The sequence below is a fragment of the Aspergillus udagawae genome, assembly GCF_001078395.1.
Source record: "Aspergillus udagawae IFM 46973 DNA, scaffold_3, whole genome shotgun sequence".
In the NCBI taxonomy this organism is placed as follows: Eukaryota; Fungi; Ascomycota; class Eurotiomycetes; order Eurotiales; family Aspergillaceae; genus Aspergillus; species Aspergillus udagawae.
In genome coordinates, this window is record NW_025091266.1 from 4,069,538 (window position 1) to 4,088,101 (window position 18,564).

General features: G+C 52.9%; 7 protein-coding genes across 7 annotated transcripts; 6 read left to right on the forward strand and 1 right to left on the reverse strand.

Annotated features, from left to right (window-relative positions):
* Positions 1-1,162: 1,162 nt before the first annotated feature.
* On the forward strand, positions 1,163-1,624 carry Aud_005258 (MFS transporter; the record flags this gene model as incomplete). The annotated part of the gene is made up of 2 exons (XM_043290188.1): positions 1,163-1,319; positions 1,368-1,624. 2 exons carry the CDS (start codon positions 1,163-1,165, stop codon positions 1,622-1,624), a joined length of 414 nt encoding a protein of 137 aa, XP_043146123.1.
* Positions 1,625-1,711: 87 nt separating this feature from the next.
* Positions 1,712-2,817, forward strand: Aud_005259 (MFS transporter; the record flags this gene model as incomplete). The annotated part of the gene is made up of 2 exons (XM_043290189.1): positions 1,712-2,661; positions 2,709-2,817. 2 exons carry the CDS (start codon positions 1,712-1,714, stop codon positions 2,815-2,817), a joined length of 1,059 nt encoding a protein of 352 aa, XP_043146124.1.
* A 561-nt stretch (positions 2,818-3,378) lies between these two features.
* Aud_005260 (xenobiotic compound monooxygenase, DszA family) lies at positions 3,379-4,995 on the forward strand (the record flags this gene model as incomplete). Its single annotated transcript, XM_043290190.1, has 4 exons — positions 3,379-3,489; positions 3,544-3,732; positions 3,792-4,039; positions 4,095-4,995. The coding sequence occupies 4 exons, from the start codon at positions 3,379-3,381 to the stop codon at positions 4,993-4,995; spliced, it is 1,449 nt and encodes a 482-aa protein (XP_043146125.1).
* Positions 4,996-9,858: 4,863 nt separating this feature from the next.
* On the forward strand, positions 9,859-11,719 carry Aud_005261 (putative C2H2 finger domain protein; the record flags this gene model as incomplete). The annotated part of the gene is made up of 3 exons (XM_043290191.1): positions 9,859-9,878; positions 10,160-11,546; positions 11,603-11,719. 3 exons carry the CDS (start codon positions 9,859-9,861, stop codon positions 11,717-11,719), a joined length of 1,524 nt encoding a protein of 507 aa, XP_043146126.1.
* A 474-nt stretch (positions 11,720-12,193) lies between these two features.
* Aud_005262 (uncharacterized protein) lies at positions 12,194-13,423 on the forward strand (the record flags this gene model as incomplete). Its single annotated transcript, XM_043290192.1, has 4 exons — positions 12,194-12,418; positions 12,448-12,681; positions 12,772-12,936; positions 13,007-13,423. 4 exons carry the CDS (start codon positions 12,194-12,196, stop codon positions 13,421-13,423), a joined length of 1,041 nt encoding a protein of 346 aa, XP_043146127.1.
* A 50-nt stretch (positions 13,424-13,473) lies between these two features.
* On the reverse strand, positions 13,474-15,313 carry Aud_005263 (flavin-binding monooxygenase-like protein; the record flags this gene model as incomplete). The annotated part of the gene is made up of 2 exons (XM_043290193.1): positions 13,474-15,233; positions 15,280-15,313. 2 exons carry the CDS (start codon positions 15,311-15,313, stop codon positions 13,474-13,476), a joined length of 1,794 nt encoding a protein of 597 aa, XP_043146128.1.
* Positions 15,314-17,166: 1,853 nt separating this feature from the next.
* Aud_005264 (uncharacterized protein) lies at positions 17,167-18,553 on the forward strand (the record flags this gene model as incomplete). Its single annotated transcript, XM_043290194.1, has 6 exons — positions 17,167-17,307; positions 17,359-17,585; positions 17,638-17,777; positions 17,821-17,915; positions 17,964-18,077; positions 18,125-18,553. 6 exons carry the CDS (start codon positions 17,167-17,169, stop codon positions 18,551-18,553), a joined length of 1,146 nt encoding a protein of 381 aa, XP_043146129.1.
* Between the last annotated feature and the right edge of the window lie 11 nt (positions 18,554-18,564).

Sequence of the window (18,564 nt, forward strand, 5' to 3'; positions counted from 1 at the left end):
CGCAATTGATGAAAGCAGTCGAGCACCGTGTTCAGAGACCAGAGAAAGAGGTAGAGGGTTGGTTCGGAGAGAGAATTGACGATCTGGTTGCTTTGCGTTTCCATCGACCCCGCTGAATCGACGTCATCGGAACGACACCCGGCAATTCCACGCTCTGTTTACCCACCTGCTCCTTTTGCTGTCTTTCCGACCGCGGCTACGGAGTACACATTCATTGGGTTCGTTCTTCGTCAAGAAAATGGACCACAGAAAGTCACAAAAGATACATGTACTCACAGAGATGTCAATAAATGGCTCTTCTCGTATTTATGTTGTGCAGGTTTCTGGTTCTGTTTGATCTCGAAGGTGGCTTTTCCACCGTCCACCGCAGGTAGTTCATTTGAATGAACATGGTCGTCGAAACACTCAACATCTAGGTCAACAGGACTAATGAGGCGGTCGGATATGAGAGCTCTAAGCTTCGAGGTTGAAGAGGTCCATGCTGCCGATGATGAATCTTTCCCCGCTCTGAGTATTGCCGATAATATATATCCGCGTCACATTTGAAAGCCAGCTGCCCTTCAAAGATGGCGCTTCTCCTATTCTCCGGGGACCTGGCTAGACGCTAATCTTGGCCAAAAAAATTGGCTCTCTTGATTATCTCGATTAATGAGGAATCATGAAGTGGCAATTGGGAGAAAGAAGATTCACCATTGTCGGCCCAGACTCATGCGCGAGCGCTGGGCGAGATATCTTCAGTCAACAGGTTCAAGCGTCGATAATGAGAAGTCAAACTTGACGGATGATAAGGCTTAGCCAGTGGCGAGAAAGCGAAACGAGCAGTATGCGCGCGCATATCGCATTGCGCAGGCTAGACGAGCACGTCTTATCTCCACCTTCTAACACGATCCTTGGCTCTCCAATTTGTACACAGGATGCTCGTCCACGAAGGCCACGCTCTGTGCGTCAAAGCTCTGGAGATAGGAAACTTCCACGACCCGTCGAGCATCATATATAGGTCGTCACGCAATTACTATCGGGGGTGGCATCTTTGCAATGGAGTCGATATATTATCCCTTCACAGGCTTTCTGTCAGGCCTACCGTGGCCCATAGAACTATCCTTCTCGATCATCAGGCTAGTAGTAATCGCCGGCGAATTCCATTTGCAGAAAAACTGCTGCGATGGCTTCAGAGCAACGCAGAAAGTGGTATCACATCAAGTGGTTTGCAGACGATGACACGAAAGAGGAACGGCAGCTGATTTTCAAGCTGGATCTTCTGATTGTTCCATATGCCTTTCTTGCGTACTGGACGAAGTATATAGACCAATCCAACATAAGTAGGTCATCAATGAGCCATACTGGAACTAGACTAATCCTACTCTCAGACAATGCTTATGTTTCGGGTCTTTCTGATGATCTGAACCTGCACGGTAATGCCCTCGTTCATCTGCAGACAATGTACACCGTGGGCGCGGTTCTGGGTCAAATCCCCTTCGCATATCTCTTCACCAAATTTCCAATGTCCTGGGTTATTCCAGCTTTGGATATTTCATGGGGCGTGTTTACGTTGCTGCAGTATCGAGCGACGTCGTACGGGGAGTTGATGGCTTACCGATTTCTTGTAGGATGGTTTGAGGTTTGAATCCTATCTATGATTCTCCTAAGGTCTCAACTGAGCAAGCCAGGCTGCATTCTTCCCGGGCATGCATTACATTTTCGGTAGGTAAACATGCAAGCCTTGAAAAAACGACAAACTCACATTTGCCGTCCAGGATCTTGGTACCGCGGGGATGAGATCGGCCGTAGAGGCGGTTGCTTTTATGTTGGTCTCACTCTCGGAACGTTGACATCGAGCTTAATACAAGCTGGCACATCGGCTAGGCTTGACGGCGTCCATGGCCTGGCAGGGTGGCGATGGATGTACATTATCTGTGCAATCATCACCATTCCCATTGGCTTGCTAGGATTTCTAATCTTACCCGGGACTCCTGACAAGCCGAATAGACTAGTTCTCAAAGAGGCAGATATCGATCTCGCCAAAAAGCGGCTTCAACGAGCAGGCCATGGTGTCCAGGAACATTTCCAATGGAAGGCGCTCTTGAACATTGGTCGCAATTGGAGATTTTGGGCTTTACTCCTACTGGATATTTTCTTCTGGAACGGAAGCGTCAACACCACTACAGGAGGTTATCTGCTCTGGCTGAAAAGTCTCAAGAAATTCTCGACCAGTCGCATCAACGAGCTCAACGCGATCTCTCCAGCATTGGGGATCTTCTATACCCTCTTCATTTGTTTCTCATCGGATCTTTTGTTCGGCCCTGCCTGGGCTATCACCATCGCACACACTTGGAACATCATCGGGCTGGTGATACTCGTCGTATGGGATGTTCCCCAGTCCGCGCTCTGGTTCGCATTTGCCACAACCTATTCTGCCGTCGCTATGTCCAGTGTGCTCTACGGGTGGGTTAACAGTCAACTGCGATACTCGCCTGTTGAACGAGCGGTGGCATTGATCATTTTGAATGCCGTCTCGCAATCAACGACCGCTTGGACGCCCTTGCTGGTGTTCAAGACTGTCGAGGCTCCTCGATTCACTAAAGGGTACTCGTTCGTACTCGGTAACGCCATATGCTTGATTATACTGGCTCATGTCATTCAGTTCTTCACGCGACGAGAGGAGTATGCACTCTGTCACACGTTCCTTGATTATTTCTAACAGCCTACAGGAGAAACCTGAAAAGAGCGGAAGGCGACTCCTACACCAGCGACTCAGACGAAACGAGGGACATTGAGCCTGGAGATCGACCAATCTTGCAGGTCTATCCGGAGAAGTAGATGCCCACGATGATATAATTTCTCAGTATAATAGAATAGAGATGGTAGATATGCAGCATGGAAATATGTATGACGGGTCGTATGTAGACGAACGATGAAACGCCACTGGATGCTGGGAAGATCACCCTGCAAACGTGATAATGCTATGAAACAGGAAATCTTCGCATCAATGATTTTTTTCGGGCGACTTAGACCGACTCACCCAATCTTATGTCACAACATCAACACATATGATGGGATCATCACCACCGCACGCGCAATGCTTATTAACCCACACACTGTAGGAGAAACTGCCTACACAGTCACGTACAGAAGCAGCCATTAAGCAGGTCGCGAATATTGTGGAGATAATGACGAATCATTTCGTGGAAATATCTCATAGCGGCTGTTCTCCGCGCGAGTCTTGCGTGATGATAACAAGCAATGGCGAATGGATGCGGGGTCATAGAAGCTATGTGTCTCCCATTGAAGAGGACGAGTGAAGGATTGTGTATATCTACTGTCAGCACGTTGGATCAGGAAGCTCAGAGTCGACAGAAACGCTCCAAATCTACAGTCAAAATGGGAGATAGCGCGGGTAGTGCACCCACTGGCCAGAACGGCAAAAAACACATTTTGCTGAATGCGTTTGATATGAGCACTGTGGGACACTTATCCCCCGGGCAATGGAAAGTAAGAACGTGAGCTGATTGCTTCCTCGGCTTGACTGACCTGAATCGTGCACAGAACCCGAACGATAAATCCGCCACGAAGCGCAGCCTTGAGTACTGGATTGAGCTGGCGAAGCTCCTCGAGCGGGGCGGAATCAACGCCCTGTTCCTGGCTGATACCTTTGGAGGACACGACACGTACCAGGGGAAGCTGGACGAGTGCATTCGCCGGGCAGCGCAATGGCCCGTGACTGATCCGTCGATTGTATGTCTTTGCCAATCCCGGAGAACAGTGTTTTGTGGGATGCTGATGTGACTACACAGCCCATTTCGGCCATGGCAGCAGTGACGAAGCATCTGACCTTCGCGATCACCTCATCGACCTCCTCGGAGGCCCCGTTCCTGCTGGCTAAGCGGTTCTCAACCCTGGACCATATGACGCAGGGCCGGTTCGGATGGAACATTGTGACCTCGTACAAGAAGGCGGCCTTCAAGGCCATCGGGCTGGACAGTCCCATTGAGCATGATGAGCGGTACCGGCAGGCGGACGAATACCTGCGCGTGCTGTACAAGTGTGTTATATCAACTGTGATTTGATGGATGAACGACAATGGCTGACGAGCACAGACTGTGGGAAGGCTCCTGGGCCTCGGACGCCGTCTCCCCGGACCCGGCGACAGACTCGTACATCGACCCGGACAAAGTGCGCACTATCAAGCACAAGGGGAAATACTACACGCTTGAGACGCCGCACATTGTCGACCCGTCCCCGCAGCGGACGCCCTTTCTCTTCCAGGCGGGCACGTCACCCGCGGGCTCGGCTTTTGCTGCCACGCACGCCGAGGCAATCTTCGTCTCGAGCCACTCGCCCGCGGTGCTGCGGCCCAAAGTCGATGGGATTCGCCAGCTGGCAGCGGAAAAGGGGCGGGATCCGCGCTCGATCAAGATCTTTGCGACGTTTACGCCCATCCTGGGCCGGACGGACGAGGAGGCCCAGGCCAAATACGAGGAGCTGAAGAAGTACGCGTCCGTGGTTGGGGGGCTGGTCCTCTTCAGCGGATGGACGGGCATCGATATCTCGCGGATCCCGCTCGACCAGGAGATCACGGCGGCGGACTCGGCCGAGGCGGGCCGGATCGCGAGTATCCTGGACGCGTTCACGACCACGAGCAAGGACATCCCGCGGTGGACGCCGCGAGTGGTGGCGGAGAAGGCGTCGATCGGCGGGCTGGGCCCCGTGGCGATTGGCAGCCCGGCGACCGTCGCGGATGAGATGGAGCGGTGGATCGCGGAGGCGGATCTGGACGGGTTCAACATCGGCCATGTGTCGACGCCGGGGACTTTTGAGGATGTGGTCGAGCTGCTGGTTCCGGAATTGAGGCGGCGAGGGCTGTACCCGGAGCAGCCGGCGCAGGAGGCGGAGGCCCTGACAGCGCGCGAGAGGGTGTACGGGAAGGGACAGAGGGGGCTGCGAGACGATCACCCGGGCAGTCGATACAAGTACGATGTATATGTGGATGATGCATGAGCATAGTACTCTTGTTGACGAGGTAGACTGCTCTAAGAGTGAACAGTCCGGTCGCAATATCGAGATGTTGTGCCTCAATCACCAGGTTCGAGATTAGGCAGATATCGTTCCAGGAATGTATACCGTTCGATACTCCATACTTGTGCAGATGTAGTGATTGTCCCTGTTGATCCGAGGGTGAGTCTAGAGTGGTCTCGACAATCCAGAATCTGCAGTTTGCAGGTTTACTGGCATTTACAAGTCTTTCTCTTCCTTCTTTCCATGCTTCTGCAGTACCTTGTCCTCGTTTATTCCACTCAAGATGAATGAATGATATCTGATCTCACGATCTCACCGAAAGCACTTAAAGGATGTATCTACAGGATATCACTATGCGTCAGACCCAGCAAATGATTCGAGCAAATGCAAAAACCAGTCCAGCCGCCTTCCGCGCTGTGACGCTGTTGCATTGCAACGATTCCCCCCGCTAGATCCTTGCATGATGCATGAGTCCCAGCTGGCCAGTCCACAGTCCACAGTGGACGAACCCTGGTTCGACAGGTTCTCAGAACACTTCTCTATATTCTATACGAAGGATACTACAGGTATAGATGATAATATCAGTTCTCGCGTATCATCTATTCCGTAGAGATGAAATTCCACTTTTCGTCAGATCCGACGTTGCTTAAGCCAGAGGAAATATAAATACATAAAGATACGTATGTATAACCAGAAATAAACTGGTTGTGACTGACCGTTGAACCCTGCAGGATAATAAACGCCAACTAACGATCGGAAAAGAGTTACGTCTACTATGGAGACACTACTGTGGACAAGCGTACACCGCGTACAGAGCACATTTCCTTGGTTTCTCAGATTGATATTCATATGTCGGAGCGACCGGCCGGTAACAGGTGTAAGTACGGAGTAGGTGTGACCGGCCGTAGCTTAAATCACCACCACTGGACTCTAGAGTAAAGCATAACTAGCTTTAGTCCTCTGATGGTGGTTTCTGCTAGGTGCTTGCTCCTTTGTCTACCTCGATTCCCAAGCGCTGTGATAGGTCCAAGCCGCGTGTTATGGGCTAGTGTGTTTGTACGTGCATACGACTACTGCTGGTAGCCTCGGTGGTCTGTACTGGCCGGCAGGATTGGGCATTTCCACGAGTAAATTGGGTATGTGATTGGTTATTTGATCCGTAGGAGGAAATCAGATCGCATCAGCTGGGGTATCAGCTATTCTAAGATCTGAATTAAGTGAGGACATGTGCATATATACAGAGTACAGATAGTCTGGAGGAAGGGGCTGTCGGTTAAAAATGGATATGAGAGGGGGGAACTCTGTACTCCGTACCTTGGGGAGCACGGAGCACTTCCTAGCAAGGTAGAGCTGCAATCCTCCGGCCGAAATGACAAGTCATTGCAGTAGCCTGATAATAAGTTTAGGGTCTAAAGTCAAGGGGTCAAGGGTCAAGGGCCAGAGACAAAGCAGTCTGACCTCGGATAATCCAAAACAGTCATCACTGATCACCAGTAACTCATCACTGCTGCTGAATACTAGGATGGATGTGGCGGTTGCACAGGGCACTGCACTGCTGCACATACATTGTTAAAAAGCCACAACAGCCTCAAGGCGTCAAGGTACTGGTAGGTACTTGAGACTTGGTAATGTTCAGGCCACCTGTCACACTGACCGTGGCAGCCACCCCGATCTCCCTCAACAACGCCCCCGACTCCGACAGATTGGTGCTCCCGGCAGTTACTCATGGGGCTTAGCCTCATGGGCCACCCGTATTCCTATCTCCTAGTAGCTAGTCCGTAAGAAATGCAAAGTTATGATTTAGGTTCAGCTGAACTCTAATAACGTGTTTGCTCAATCCACAAGATAACTCGTGTCTCAAGTACGGATTAAATCAAATAATAAATAAGAACTCTGTCAACGTATCGGTGTCCGTTCAAGCTAACTGAATTAATCCTAGGCACCGGACAAAGAGGCTAAGAGGCTAGTCTAGAGCTTGAGCTAAGAGGCCCGAGGTCAGATTCCCAAGCTCTGATTCGCTCAGTTCACGGCTGCGTCTGTGTGAACCATGGTTACTACCTTGTGGTCACCGGGATGAAGGCTGGGGCTAATCATGTGACTGATTGTCTTCCTTTTTTTCTTTTCTGTCTCTGGTTCGACCAGCAACCGTTATCCAGACTATCTGCATCAAATCAACTACTTCACTGGTTGGATACTTTATTTTCCTGTCTACATACGGAGTAAAATGAAGAGGAAAAGAAGAAAGTCAATATTCAATAATGTGTGTCAAAACTTAGCAAAAGCAAGCGAGTGGACAGACCAACTGCTGCAGGCTGCAGGCCGACAGGCAGAGTAAGTCTGTGGGTCCCTGTGAGCTAGTTCTGGATGCACTAGCGCCAGAATGGATTAGTCTGCAACTCTAGGAACGGGTAGTGAGATTTGGCTGAAAGGGCCCAGGCAATCTGGCTGGGCAGAGAAAAGTCCGTTTCTCTGGCGCGCTCGCTTGAGGCTACCAAGATTGTCATGAAGCCAGTCAGGTGCTTGGCATCCTCGTATTATTGCCCTACGTATTAGGATGGAGTAAGTCTGCATTGCTTATTGTCGATGTCTTTATGGTAGTCCGTCCAGTGGTGGTGTTATCTCAGGTGACACACCGAACCTCGGGTGATGCCGCGTGGACATACGTAACCAATCAGATGGGACCATCCCTCATCCAAAAGTAGGCGAACCAGACTCGGGGATTCGTTTGCCTTGGACATTTGTCCTCCATGATCTGGTCAAAGACAGAAGATGGTGATGACGGTGATGCACCAGACTTTCGCAATCTTAGGAGAAATCCTTGGTCGCGCAATGAGCTGGAATTATCGACCGCAATCCAGAGCATTCTTCCGGTGGGCTAATTAAACATGGTCGGAATGATGGTATTCCACTGGGCCATGCACACAAGTCCGCCACTTAGAAAAGCAGGATGACATTCTGCCTCAGCTTTGCGGAGTAGTATGAACGAGACGACGATTGCCTTTTCATTTGGATCCTAATGATTACTGATGACTTGATTTCCATGACGAAGCAATTGATTTGGCTCACTTCCATGCCCTCAAGTACTGTCAATCTGGGCTCTTGACGCAAGGAGCATCGCCCCCTTTTCACCCGTCTGTATCTTACCGTACATAGGTACCCGAGTGGTAATCTCATACTGTGAGTGTGTCGCTGTCAGTGCCCGTGTCTTTTGCTTTTTCCCTCCTGAAGGCTGAGAGAATCCAGTAGCTTCAGAGCTGATCTTCAGAATCGTACCTTTACTCTAGATCCAAGTACATACAGTCTTGCAATCGATCGTCCATCGCTGCTAAGCTTATTCTCTGCTCCACCATACAGGAGACTTGAGCAACATCCCCCCTGCTGGTCGTGGTCCGGTGGCCATCCGATCGTCGACAGCTGCTCCACATATCTGGTACTTTGGTTTAGGCTTACAGATTTACAGTACGGAGTACGGAAGGACTCTGGGTTGTTTTGTCCAAGGGCTTGCCCATACAACAGAGAACGCGATCCTTCAACGACGACCTCGTACTTCTTGTTTTCTACTGGCGATTGATGCTTATTGGCCAATCATCGTAGGGTGGTCTCTTCGATCGATGTGGTCGCACCGCACGAGAATAATACCAGATTACCCAGATACCTTACGGACACTCCTCCGTAGAGCCGTGGAATGATCAACAATGGGGCAAATTGAGTGGCACTGGTCACTGCTAGTCTCCAGTCTAGTCTAGGTACTGTTAACCTGGTTGCTGGTTCGTTTGTGGCCATCTCCTGGGGATTTGACTTGGAGAGCCCTGTCAACCACGTTGCTGATGATCGGTCCCAGTCCCCTCTTTAACTGGAGGACGATTATTATTAGCCAGGAGATATCTCCTTTCGACCTATCTATCTCTGTGTCTATTCTTATTCCTTGTGATAGTGCCTACTTTCTTTTTCCTACAAACACATATCTTCCCCTATTCATTTGCTCGAGGACGCATCATTCTCAGCTGAAGTACACTCTCGACGCAAACCCTGAAATAATCAATTTGGTCTCCTTACCAGACCCCTTAGGCTAGCTTTTCCAGGTAAACCTCATTCTTTCGTTTTTCTCGCCTCTATTTTAGTTTTTCCGTTGACCCTTTTTATTTTTTATTTTTTTTTCTTTGGTCATATTTTTTTTTTTTTCCTTTTCGTTATCCATATTTTTACACACCCCGAATTACGGAGGAATTAATATTATTATTTTTTCGCACTTGACCCTTTCCAGACGACCACCCAAAATTTCCCGCCCGAAATTCCTCCCCTGCGCTGGCCAGACCCAGGCCCGTCGCTGGTTTTGGCCGTAGAGTGGTCTGGATACTCGCGCTCTTTGGGTTTGGTTTTGTTGTTGTTGCTTGTTCTTCTTCATTTATTATTTGGTCTGGTCTGTCTGTCAGATTTGGTCTTGTATTTTATTTTATTTTATTTTATTCCCAATTGCTGGCTGTTATTATCCACTACCTTATATTATTCTTGTTATTATTATTACTGGCGCTGGCTCTGCCTCTTCGTTTCTTCCTTTCCTCTCTTCCACTCTTGACTGTCTATCAGTGCCATCCGTGCCCTCCCATTAATCCCACGATCCGATCACTTTCATCGGTTGCCATCACCATCACTCACCACCCCAGTCTCATCGCCACACGATCATCATCACCAACGATCGTCTTTCTGCCATCTGCTGACTCCCTGTCTGATCCATCGTCATCAGGAATCGAGTCCATTCGCGCATTCTCGATCGCTAATTATCACCAAAGATAGACTTGACCGCCGTCGTATTCCTCTGATCGCGCGGTCGGCTTTGTCAAGACAATGCATGTCTCTGACGCCTGGTGAATTTCAAAATACCATCAGCTCCATTGCCTCTACATCCAATATCTGCTCTGCGCATTTTCAGGCTTGCGCTGTACAGTCTTCACTTGATACAAGAGGTCAGAGTATGTCCTCGGTATAAGCTTTGGGTGACCCTGAACATCAGTCGGGTACACTATCACATCGGTCCAACTTTCCAAGACCAGGAACGAGAGAGCGAACGGGACTCTCGACCCAACCGAGACGGGCCGTCAATATAAGAATCGATATCTACTTGACGCCAAATCTCGATTCTTAAAAGCGATCGCTCTCGCGCGATCCGCTCGCCCCTCCTGGATCCTCCAGACATCGTCTCTGGTGCCCTGTCTGGCAGTCGATTCTGGGCTGTTGGAGACGACAACGGATTGTCCTCCATTTTGCCCCATCCTCCGGCCGCGGACTCGACGGCCGAGCTGTACCAACCAATCGCCTTTTCTCGAGACACCTCCGCCAACCTGGCTGCTCTCGCGATCCCTCCGCCCGGCATGGGGACGGCGTTGGGCGACTTGAATGCCCCGCCGCCGTTGAACGCACGGCGGCCGGCGGCGCCCACGCTCCCCAGCTTTGAGCTGCCCCCGCCGAACTTTCAAATCAATGTCGGGACCCCCAAGTATCCGCTTCAGTCGAATGCGCACCCTCCCACCCATCCCAGCGTGAACAGTCTGTTGACACCGCCAGCATCGACTCAGGCCGGTGAGGTGACCGCTCCGAGCACGGCCGGGCCAACGACCACCGTGTCTGCGTCCCCGGACGTCACTCCCTCGTATGGAACGGCGTATTGGCCGGGACACAGTGGCTATGGAAGCACTCCTGGCGGCGCTGCGCCGCGGCAACCGTGGAGTGCGGGAACCAACCAGTCATATTCGACGCGGGACTCGTTTTCACCGTCGACATTACACCCACTGAGCCGAAATCTACCGACGTCTCCTCCCGTGACCGAAGGCATGGCACAGCCATACGACATGCACCACCTCCCTCCGTTCCACCAATCACTTTCCGTCCCCCCGTCAGGCCTGGCGACCGCAACACCGCACCACCCCGCCATGACGCACGCCATGTTGGCCAGTCCCACGGGATTGCCCAACCCGGGGCCGTCTCCGCACCTCCTCCCCTCGAATGATCCCTACGGACCCAAATCGCAGTCGGCGCCCGTTTACGGTACAGCACAGCAGATGCCCAGCCCGCACCAGAGCAGTTACCCGCCGTACGGACAGCCGGGGCTCGGCATCCATCCGCCGGTTCGCGTCTCGTCCACTCCTACCCTCTCGGCCTCAGGGCCACCACCTCCCCTGAACTATTCGCGCCAGCCCTGGCCGTCGTACTCGCTCCCGGCGATGAACGGGCCGGTGATGACGAACATCCACAGCCCGAACGGCCAGATGTCGTTGCTGGGCAGCATGCAGCCGGGCATTCTCCCGGGCTTCAACAGTGGCCACGTGGCCAGCATGCAGCAGATGTACGGCGGGCATCCGCCACACCCCATCCACCAGCCGGGGCCGACCAACGACCGGCCGTTCAAGTGCGATCAGTGTCCGCAAAGCTTCAACCGGAATCACGACCTGAAGCGACACAAGCGCATTCATCTGTCGGTGAAGCCGTTTCCATGTACGCATTGCGACAAGAGTTTTTCCCGCAAGGATGCATTGAAGGTACCTCCCCGCTATCTTTTTTTTGTCATTTCTGTTCTTGCACTGACTCTCTTTAGCGACATATTCTGGTCAAAGGATGCGGCAAGGACGGGTCGGACGGGTCGAATAAGACGAGCACGGCGAGTGTCAAGGAGGAGGACAAGGAGAGCGTCGATACCAATGGGCACAGCTGATCAGTTTTCTACGAGCATTGTTCTCAAGGCGTTGGTTGAGTAGGGGACTAGCGATGATTTCGAGTTTGTCTTCCATCTCTATCCATTTCTATCCATCTATCTATTGTTGTTGAACGAGGCTATGGCGAATGTTGATATTATTGCGTACGGAGCGGCTTCTTTGCACCTAACTCCTTGGTATGGGTTTGGATGGTTATAGCGTTGACTGTGTAGATTACTCTTGTTCCTATTCCTATTCCTATTCCTGATTCACTTATTCACATTATTCACATCACTGAGACAATTGCTATTAGTCTGAGTCAATGGCACCACGCTCTGTCAGGCTAACAAAGAGCAGTCAGACTAGTGCCTCAGCAGATGAATATCAACAAAGAGCAGTGTCGGACTAGTGCCCCAGCAAATGAATACTAGATGATAAATACCTGGCAACAACAAAGATACTATCCTCACATCAAACCTCTGCAAACCTCTACAATGTTCCTCCTCCTGATTTTTCTTTCCTTGGTCCTCGCCCACCTGCCCCTCGTCTCGTTCTATAACATCACCATCCCTCAAGCCCCATCCCCCGACCTCAGCACCGCCACCTTCACCACCCCCTCCAACCTCCTATCAATCCTCTCCGAACCCAAGGTCCGCCCCATCAACACCACCGTCTTCGACTGGTGGTACTTTGACGCCGTCTCCTCTTCGACTCCGAATGTTTCCATCGTCGTCACCCTCTTCACCAGCACACCTACGGCGTTTCCATTCCTCCGCCCAGCAATGCCTCCTCCTCCTCCGTCCTCCTCGCCTACCTCTGGATCTCCTTCGCCAACGGGACGAGCTACGCTGCGTTCGCGGATGCATCCCTCGCGACGGTCGATGCAGCCGGGGTTGTGATTCGGGGAGTATGGCACTGGAGTGGGTTTTCCTGGACTGGATCCGAGGAGGGGAAGTATGAGATTGTTATTGATGGAGCAGGGGTGAATGGATCGATGAGGTTATCTTCTGTTCGTCATCTCCCCTCCACCGAGGATAAGCCAAAGCTGAAGCTTTTTGGCTAATGGGTGTAGGTAGCGAACCCGCATACACCCTGCGGCGACGACCGGCTGCGTCTGGGTGGTGGGAGAACGGTTGGGATCGGGTGGGCCAGTCTCCTCCCTGATGCGCAGGCGAGTGTCGATGTTTTGGTGAAGGGAGAGAGAGTGCAGTTTACCGGGTTTGGGTATCATGATAAGGTAATATTTGCCATTCAGTCCGTTTGAGTGTGGATGTGTAAGGTGAGGGCGACCGGCTAACTGACGAAAGAACTGGTCGGATGGACCGTTTGAGGCGGCGGTGCGGACGTGGTACTGGGGTCGCGGCCGGGTGGGCCCGTACTCTGTTGTTTGGTTTGAGATGCTTCCTCTTGGGGAGAAAGACGTCGTGGTGAGTGGGTATGTGGCTATTGGACGGGAGGTTGTGGTGTCTAGTTGTGAGGAGGGGGTCGTGTCGGTACGGCCGACGCGGAATGGGATGGCGGAGAAGTACCCCCCGGTGCTTGGCGATGTACCGGATGGGTTCCGGGTGGTTTATAGCATGGGACTGGAGGTGAATGTCACACTTGGGCCGATGGTCGCTGGGGATGGGAAGTACTATGCCCGGTGGACGGGGACGATGACGGCCGCGGTGGAGGGCGAGCTGTACGAGGGGGTGGGCATATTCGAGCAGTTTGTTATGCAGTAATCATCATCAAAAAAAAGAGTAGCTATAAAGCTAAAGAAAAGTATGGGGTATCAGTCACGAGAATTGCTGGCCATCCACTCCTCCACCAACCCCCGATAATCCTCCATGCCATACGGACTCAACACCCTGCCCAAGGCACCGCTCTTCCGCACACTCCTCGCCCCCAGATCCTTCAGCAGCAAATCCACATACGGAATCGCATCAAACACAAAGTCCGGGTTCCGCTTCCCGAATCCCCCCGGATACCGCCACTTGCCAAACTGGCTATGCAGCGCCGTCTCCCAGACCAGATCCAAGTCCTCGCGCTGATCCACCAGCTTCTCGGCATCTGCGTCCTCGTCGACAGCCCGCACAGCAGGCGGACACCGCTCCGTCGGCCGGAGAACAGGCTCCCCCCCGAAGAACGCCGTGATCCACAGCGCTTGCGCCTGCGCAACCAGCGTCGTGTTGATCGTCATAGTAATCCCCATAAACGCCAGGGAGCGCTCCCGCGCCAGCGAACACGGCACCATGAACCGGGCCAGGCGGAAGGGGTGCGCGGCCGCAGCGGGGGCGTCGGGCGCGAGCGGCGCGTAGTCCTTGGGCGGGGCGGGCTGGTCGCGCAGCCGGGGGAACCGGCGGAGGATTTCTTTGTCGGCGGCGGCGAGGAGGTCCTCCGGGATGGGGTCCGCGGCCCAGGGGAAGCCGCAGTCGGTGTCCAGGCCGGCCGGCAGGAACTCGAGGTTTGGGGTGGCTTTCCAGCCGGTGGAGCAGATGAGGGCGGAGGAGGGTAGGTCGGTGCCGGAGGAGAGGTGGACGGTTCCCTGGGAAAGGCGGGTGATGTTGGCGATGTGGATGCGCACGGCGCCGGAGCGGACCAGGTCGAAGAAATCGGTTGGGTAGTTGAGGATGCTGAGGCTGGCGGCGATCCAGAAGGGGCTGATCCAGGGCTTGAGCTTGGCGGTCTCCGGGTGGGCGTCGTAGCGGTTCAGCTGGATGACGTCGTTGGCGAGGATGGCCCAGAAGGCGTCGACGATCTTGCGGCCGAGCCAGGTGCCGTGCAGGAAGCGGCGGATGCGCGGGTAGCCGTCGGCGTGGCCCCAGATGCAGGGGCTGAAGAAGGTCAGGAGGCGCGTGGTGACCAGCTTCTCGAGCCATTTCTTCAGCGGGGTGACGTACGGCGGCGCCATCCAGACGGGGCCGTGGCCGTTCTCGCGGATCACCCAGTCGACCTGCGCGCCGGCCGTGGCGGCCGAGTAGACGGCGTCCCAGGCGGATTTGGTGCCGCCGAAGACGGTGATGCGCCGGCCTTCTTGGAGAACCTCGGCCTCGTGCTGGAGGAGGTCGCGGCAGTGGAAGAGCGGCGCGTCAAAGGTCTCCTGGCCGGGGAAGGTGGGCAGGTAGGCCTGCGAGGTGATGCCGGTCGCGACGATGAGTTTGCGCGTGACCATCTCGGTCACTTTGTCGTCTGCCTGCTCATCGGTACGGACTGTAGTCAACAGCCATGTACCGTCCGGACGGTGTTCAGCCGATCGCACGCGCGTGTTGAGCCGGACGCGGTCGCGAAACTGAAAACGCTCGGCGAATTTCTCCATGTACTGCTGAATGATCTGGCCGGGGATATGCTCGCCCGGCTGGACGCCAAAGGTCTCGGGGTCCATGGGGAAATCGCTGAATTCGTAGGTGCCCAGCATGTTGTTGGACTTGAGGCCGTTGTACAGCCGGTGTTTGGCCCACACGCCCCCAATGGACGAGGCTGCCTCCAGAAGGACCACATTGCTGGACGGGTTGACCTGGAGATAGGTCTTGATGGCCGCGAGACCACTCCAGCCTGAGTCGTTAGTATCTGAGAATCAAATTCAAGAGGAAGAGCATACCGGCACCGATGACCGTCAAATCGACTGTCTCCATGATGTGGGACAAACACTCAATAGACAGTTCACAAAATCAATCAATTGGAGGCAACTGCCGCGTCAATTGCTGCAAGTAAGAAAAGGCAAAGAAGCAGAAAGTGATGTGTGGATGAGGAGTCAGGCAATCACACAGGGAAGGTGGATAAAAGAACGACAGGTGGACACAAAGAGGGTCTGGACTTTTTTATTATTAGTCTCCTATAGGCAGGGGTTGTGCATGGTTGTGCAGCAGAGACTGCAGAGTCTGGGAGTCCTGCTAGGAGAGACTACGGATACATCGCTGCATGAATGAAAGGAAACGGTCAGTGCGGAATTCTTGCTAGCCGCCGCTAGACTGGAGTCACTCGACTAGTGATAATGACAACAGTGGCTACTGACTAGGGATAGGAAGATTATATGTGGAGAAACTAGAGATAGACAGAGCATTGACCTGTGGAGTAAAGTATGGTGGTACAGCATACTCGAATAATCAGTCAATTCCATGTCTAGCATGGTTGCACTTACACGGCCGTAGTACTGCAAGGTACAAGGGAAGAAAGGGATAGGCACAGACCAGTGCACAGATGGACATGAACCTGTTATGTGTGCACAAAGACAGCACGTACTTTGAGAATGTCCACCAGACAATCCTTACTGGACTGGAATTAGTGTGCTCCTAGTGCTTTTAGTTGCGTAACGGCCCCTCTTCGTGCCTGTAGGTGACACTTGTCAGATCAGCGCATCAACGGGTAACTTGATGAAGAAAAGTAACTCAAATTGTGATCATCAGGAAGAAGATTCCATTTCTCTCAATTGCAGAGGACATCGATAGTTAACACTTGTTGTCTAGTTACATAATTAGAACCTGCTTGCGGTAATTCACGTGGTTATCAGACATTTAGGCATGTCATATCATATCATATCATATCATATAGGGGCCTCGGTCGATGCAAACAAGGTTACAAGACTCAGGACCCATAGTTAACGGTTGCTTCTTTGAGTCGACAGGGGTCATTGGCTGATTTTCATGACAATTGACCGACGCTAAAGCTGACGAAAAATGGTTCTTCTTCTTTGTTCTCCTAAAATGACCTGTCACTTTTGCATCAAACATGGCAGAATATGACACCTCGACTTGATTAGACTCCAGGACACTGACATTCAATGCGAGCAGATCAGAGGTACAACGTCTATCTATTTCAAATCTCTGCAAGGGGTTCCTCATCTGACCACGCTTGGCTCTCCTCCTCGAGGAATTGCCTCGTTTCTAGCAGGTGCTCCTAAATTCTCCGTCATGGCAGTGCTTCTACTCAGAGGGCTCCTCTGCTACCTCTTCGGTGCAGTCGAGTGACAATCTTAGTGCTGTCACTTTGCTGATGCTCCATATCCCCCGCCGATCCTCATTCACCAGGAACCGGATTGGTCTTGATGACAGAAGAACAGCTGCCGCGTCTCCACATAGCCTCTGACCGGGATCATGGTGTGTCTCAAGTGGCCAGAGCATGGACAACCGTTCTCGACCTCATCCTGAACAGTGGATAAGTTGTGGACACCAGTAATATGGCAAGAGATAGGTGTTTGTTTTCCCCCCGCCGAGTGATTGCTCGCCGATTCCTGCCAGGGTTTTTTGTTTTGCAGGACTCAAAGTTCTGTCAATCAAGGAAGTCGTTCAGCCTTGCAAGTAGTCTTTCTTACACGTCGGCTGTGGCGGAATCATCGGGATTTGACTGTTGCTGTGCTGGATCTATATCTTTCTATATTTCTCTTCCTCCCGAGGAGCGGTCCTCAGTCTTCAGTCATTCATTCATTGTCATCTTACAGACATCCATTTCTCTTGTCCATCCAGACAGCTGAGACAGCCCATGGGCCATCATGGCCGACAGCTTCACCACTGAGGCCTTTACCCTCCTTGCCCTCGCCATCGTTGTCATTATCCTTCGCATCATCGCTCGCATCTCCACCGTGGGACTTCACAATTTCCAGCTCGATGATTACCTGATGCCTCTGGCCGGAGTATGTCCTATGTCACTCCTTTACTAACATCTACTGACATGACTGATGCAGGTGGTCTACGGCCTCGAAACAGGCGCCGCCTACTGCGTCGGTGCCTGGTGGAAAGGATTGGCCAACAACTTCATGACCGACGCTCAGCGTGCCGCCCTCTCGCCCGACTCGGAGGAATTCAGACTGCGGATAGGCGGATCCAAGACGCAGGTGCTGGGCTGGTCGTTGTACACGACCTTGCTGTGGTTGTTGAAAGCCTGTATGGCCATCTTCTACTCACGCTTGACGTATGTCTCCGCTACTTTTTTTATGGGATAGACACTGACGCTGACGGATCAGGGCCGGCTTGATCAATATGCATATCCGGGTACGGGTGGCCTACGTTGCCATCGGGGTGACCTATCTGACTGTGATCTTGTCGATCCTGTGTGGCTGCTATCCCATGCAGAAGAATTGGCAGATATACCCTGATCCTGGCAGTATGTGCCTCCTCTCTCGGATGTTACTCAGCTGACATGTCAGTACGCTGCCAACCCGCCATTTCGCCGATTGATGTCTACGTGACGGTCACGCTGAATGTCGCAACGGATGTATATCTCATTAGCATTCCTACACCGGTACGTGCGTTTTGTCCCTGTGCCCACACCGATGGCTAAGATCCATAGATGCTCTTCAAAGCGCGGCTCCCCTGGCGCGAGAAACTCGAACTCTTCGTCCTCTTCTCCGGCGGAATCTTCGTCATGGCGGCCGGAATCCTCCGCTGCGTCTTGATTGTCACGGTAAGTCTTTTGCCCTAGTTCTATGACTTGGCTAAAAATCAAGTTAGGCCGGCGCAGACGGTGCCTCCCAGGCCGGCAGCTGGGCCTGCCGCGAGACTTTCGTCGCCGTCGTCATCGGCAACGCCCCCATGATCTACCCCTTGTTCCGCCGGGCCGCCCGCCGCGCAGGCTGGTACATCAGTTCCCGCGGCCATTCGCAGAGCTACCCGGCCTATCCACTGTCCGAAGGCGAGCTTCGCGAGCACTCGACACACCACAGCAAACACAGCAAGAAGCGCCGCTTCCGGCACCCGCTCAGCATCCCGGACACGCATTGGCATACCATCAACGACGAGGCAATGATCCTGCCGACGTCGCGGCAGCAGCCGCCTACCTGTACGGCCAGCCCGGGCGGCGACTGGGACGACTCAAGCCGGCCCAGCACGGAGGGGATCAAGGTGGTGCATGAGACGATTATTGAACGGAATGAGCGTTAACCGGTCAGTAC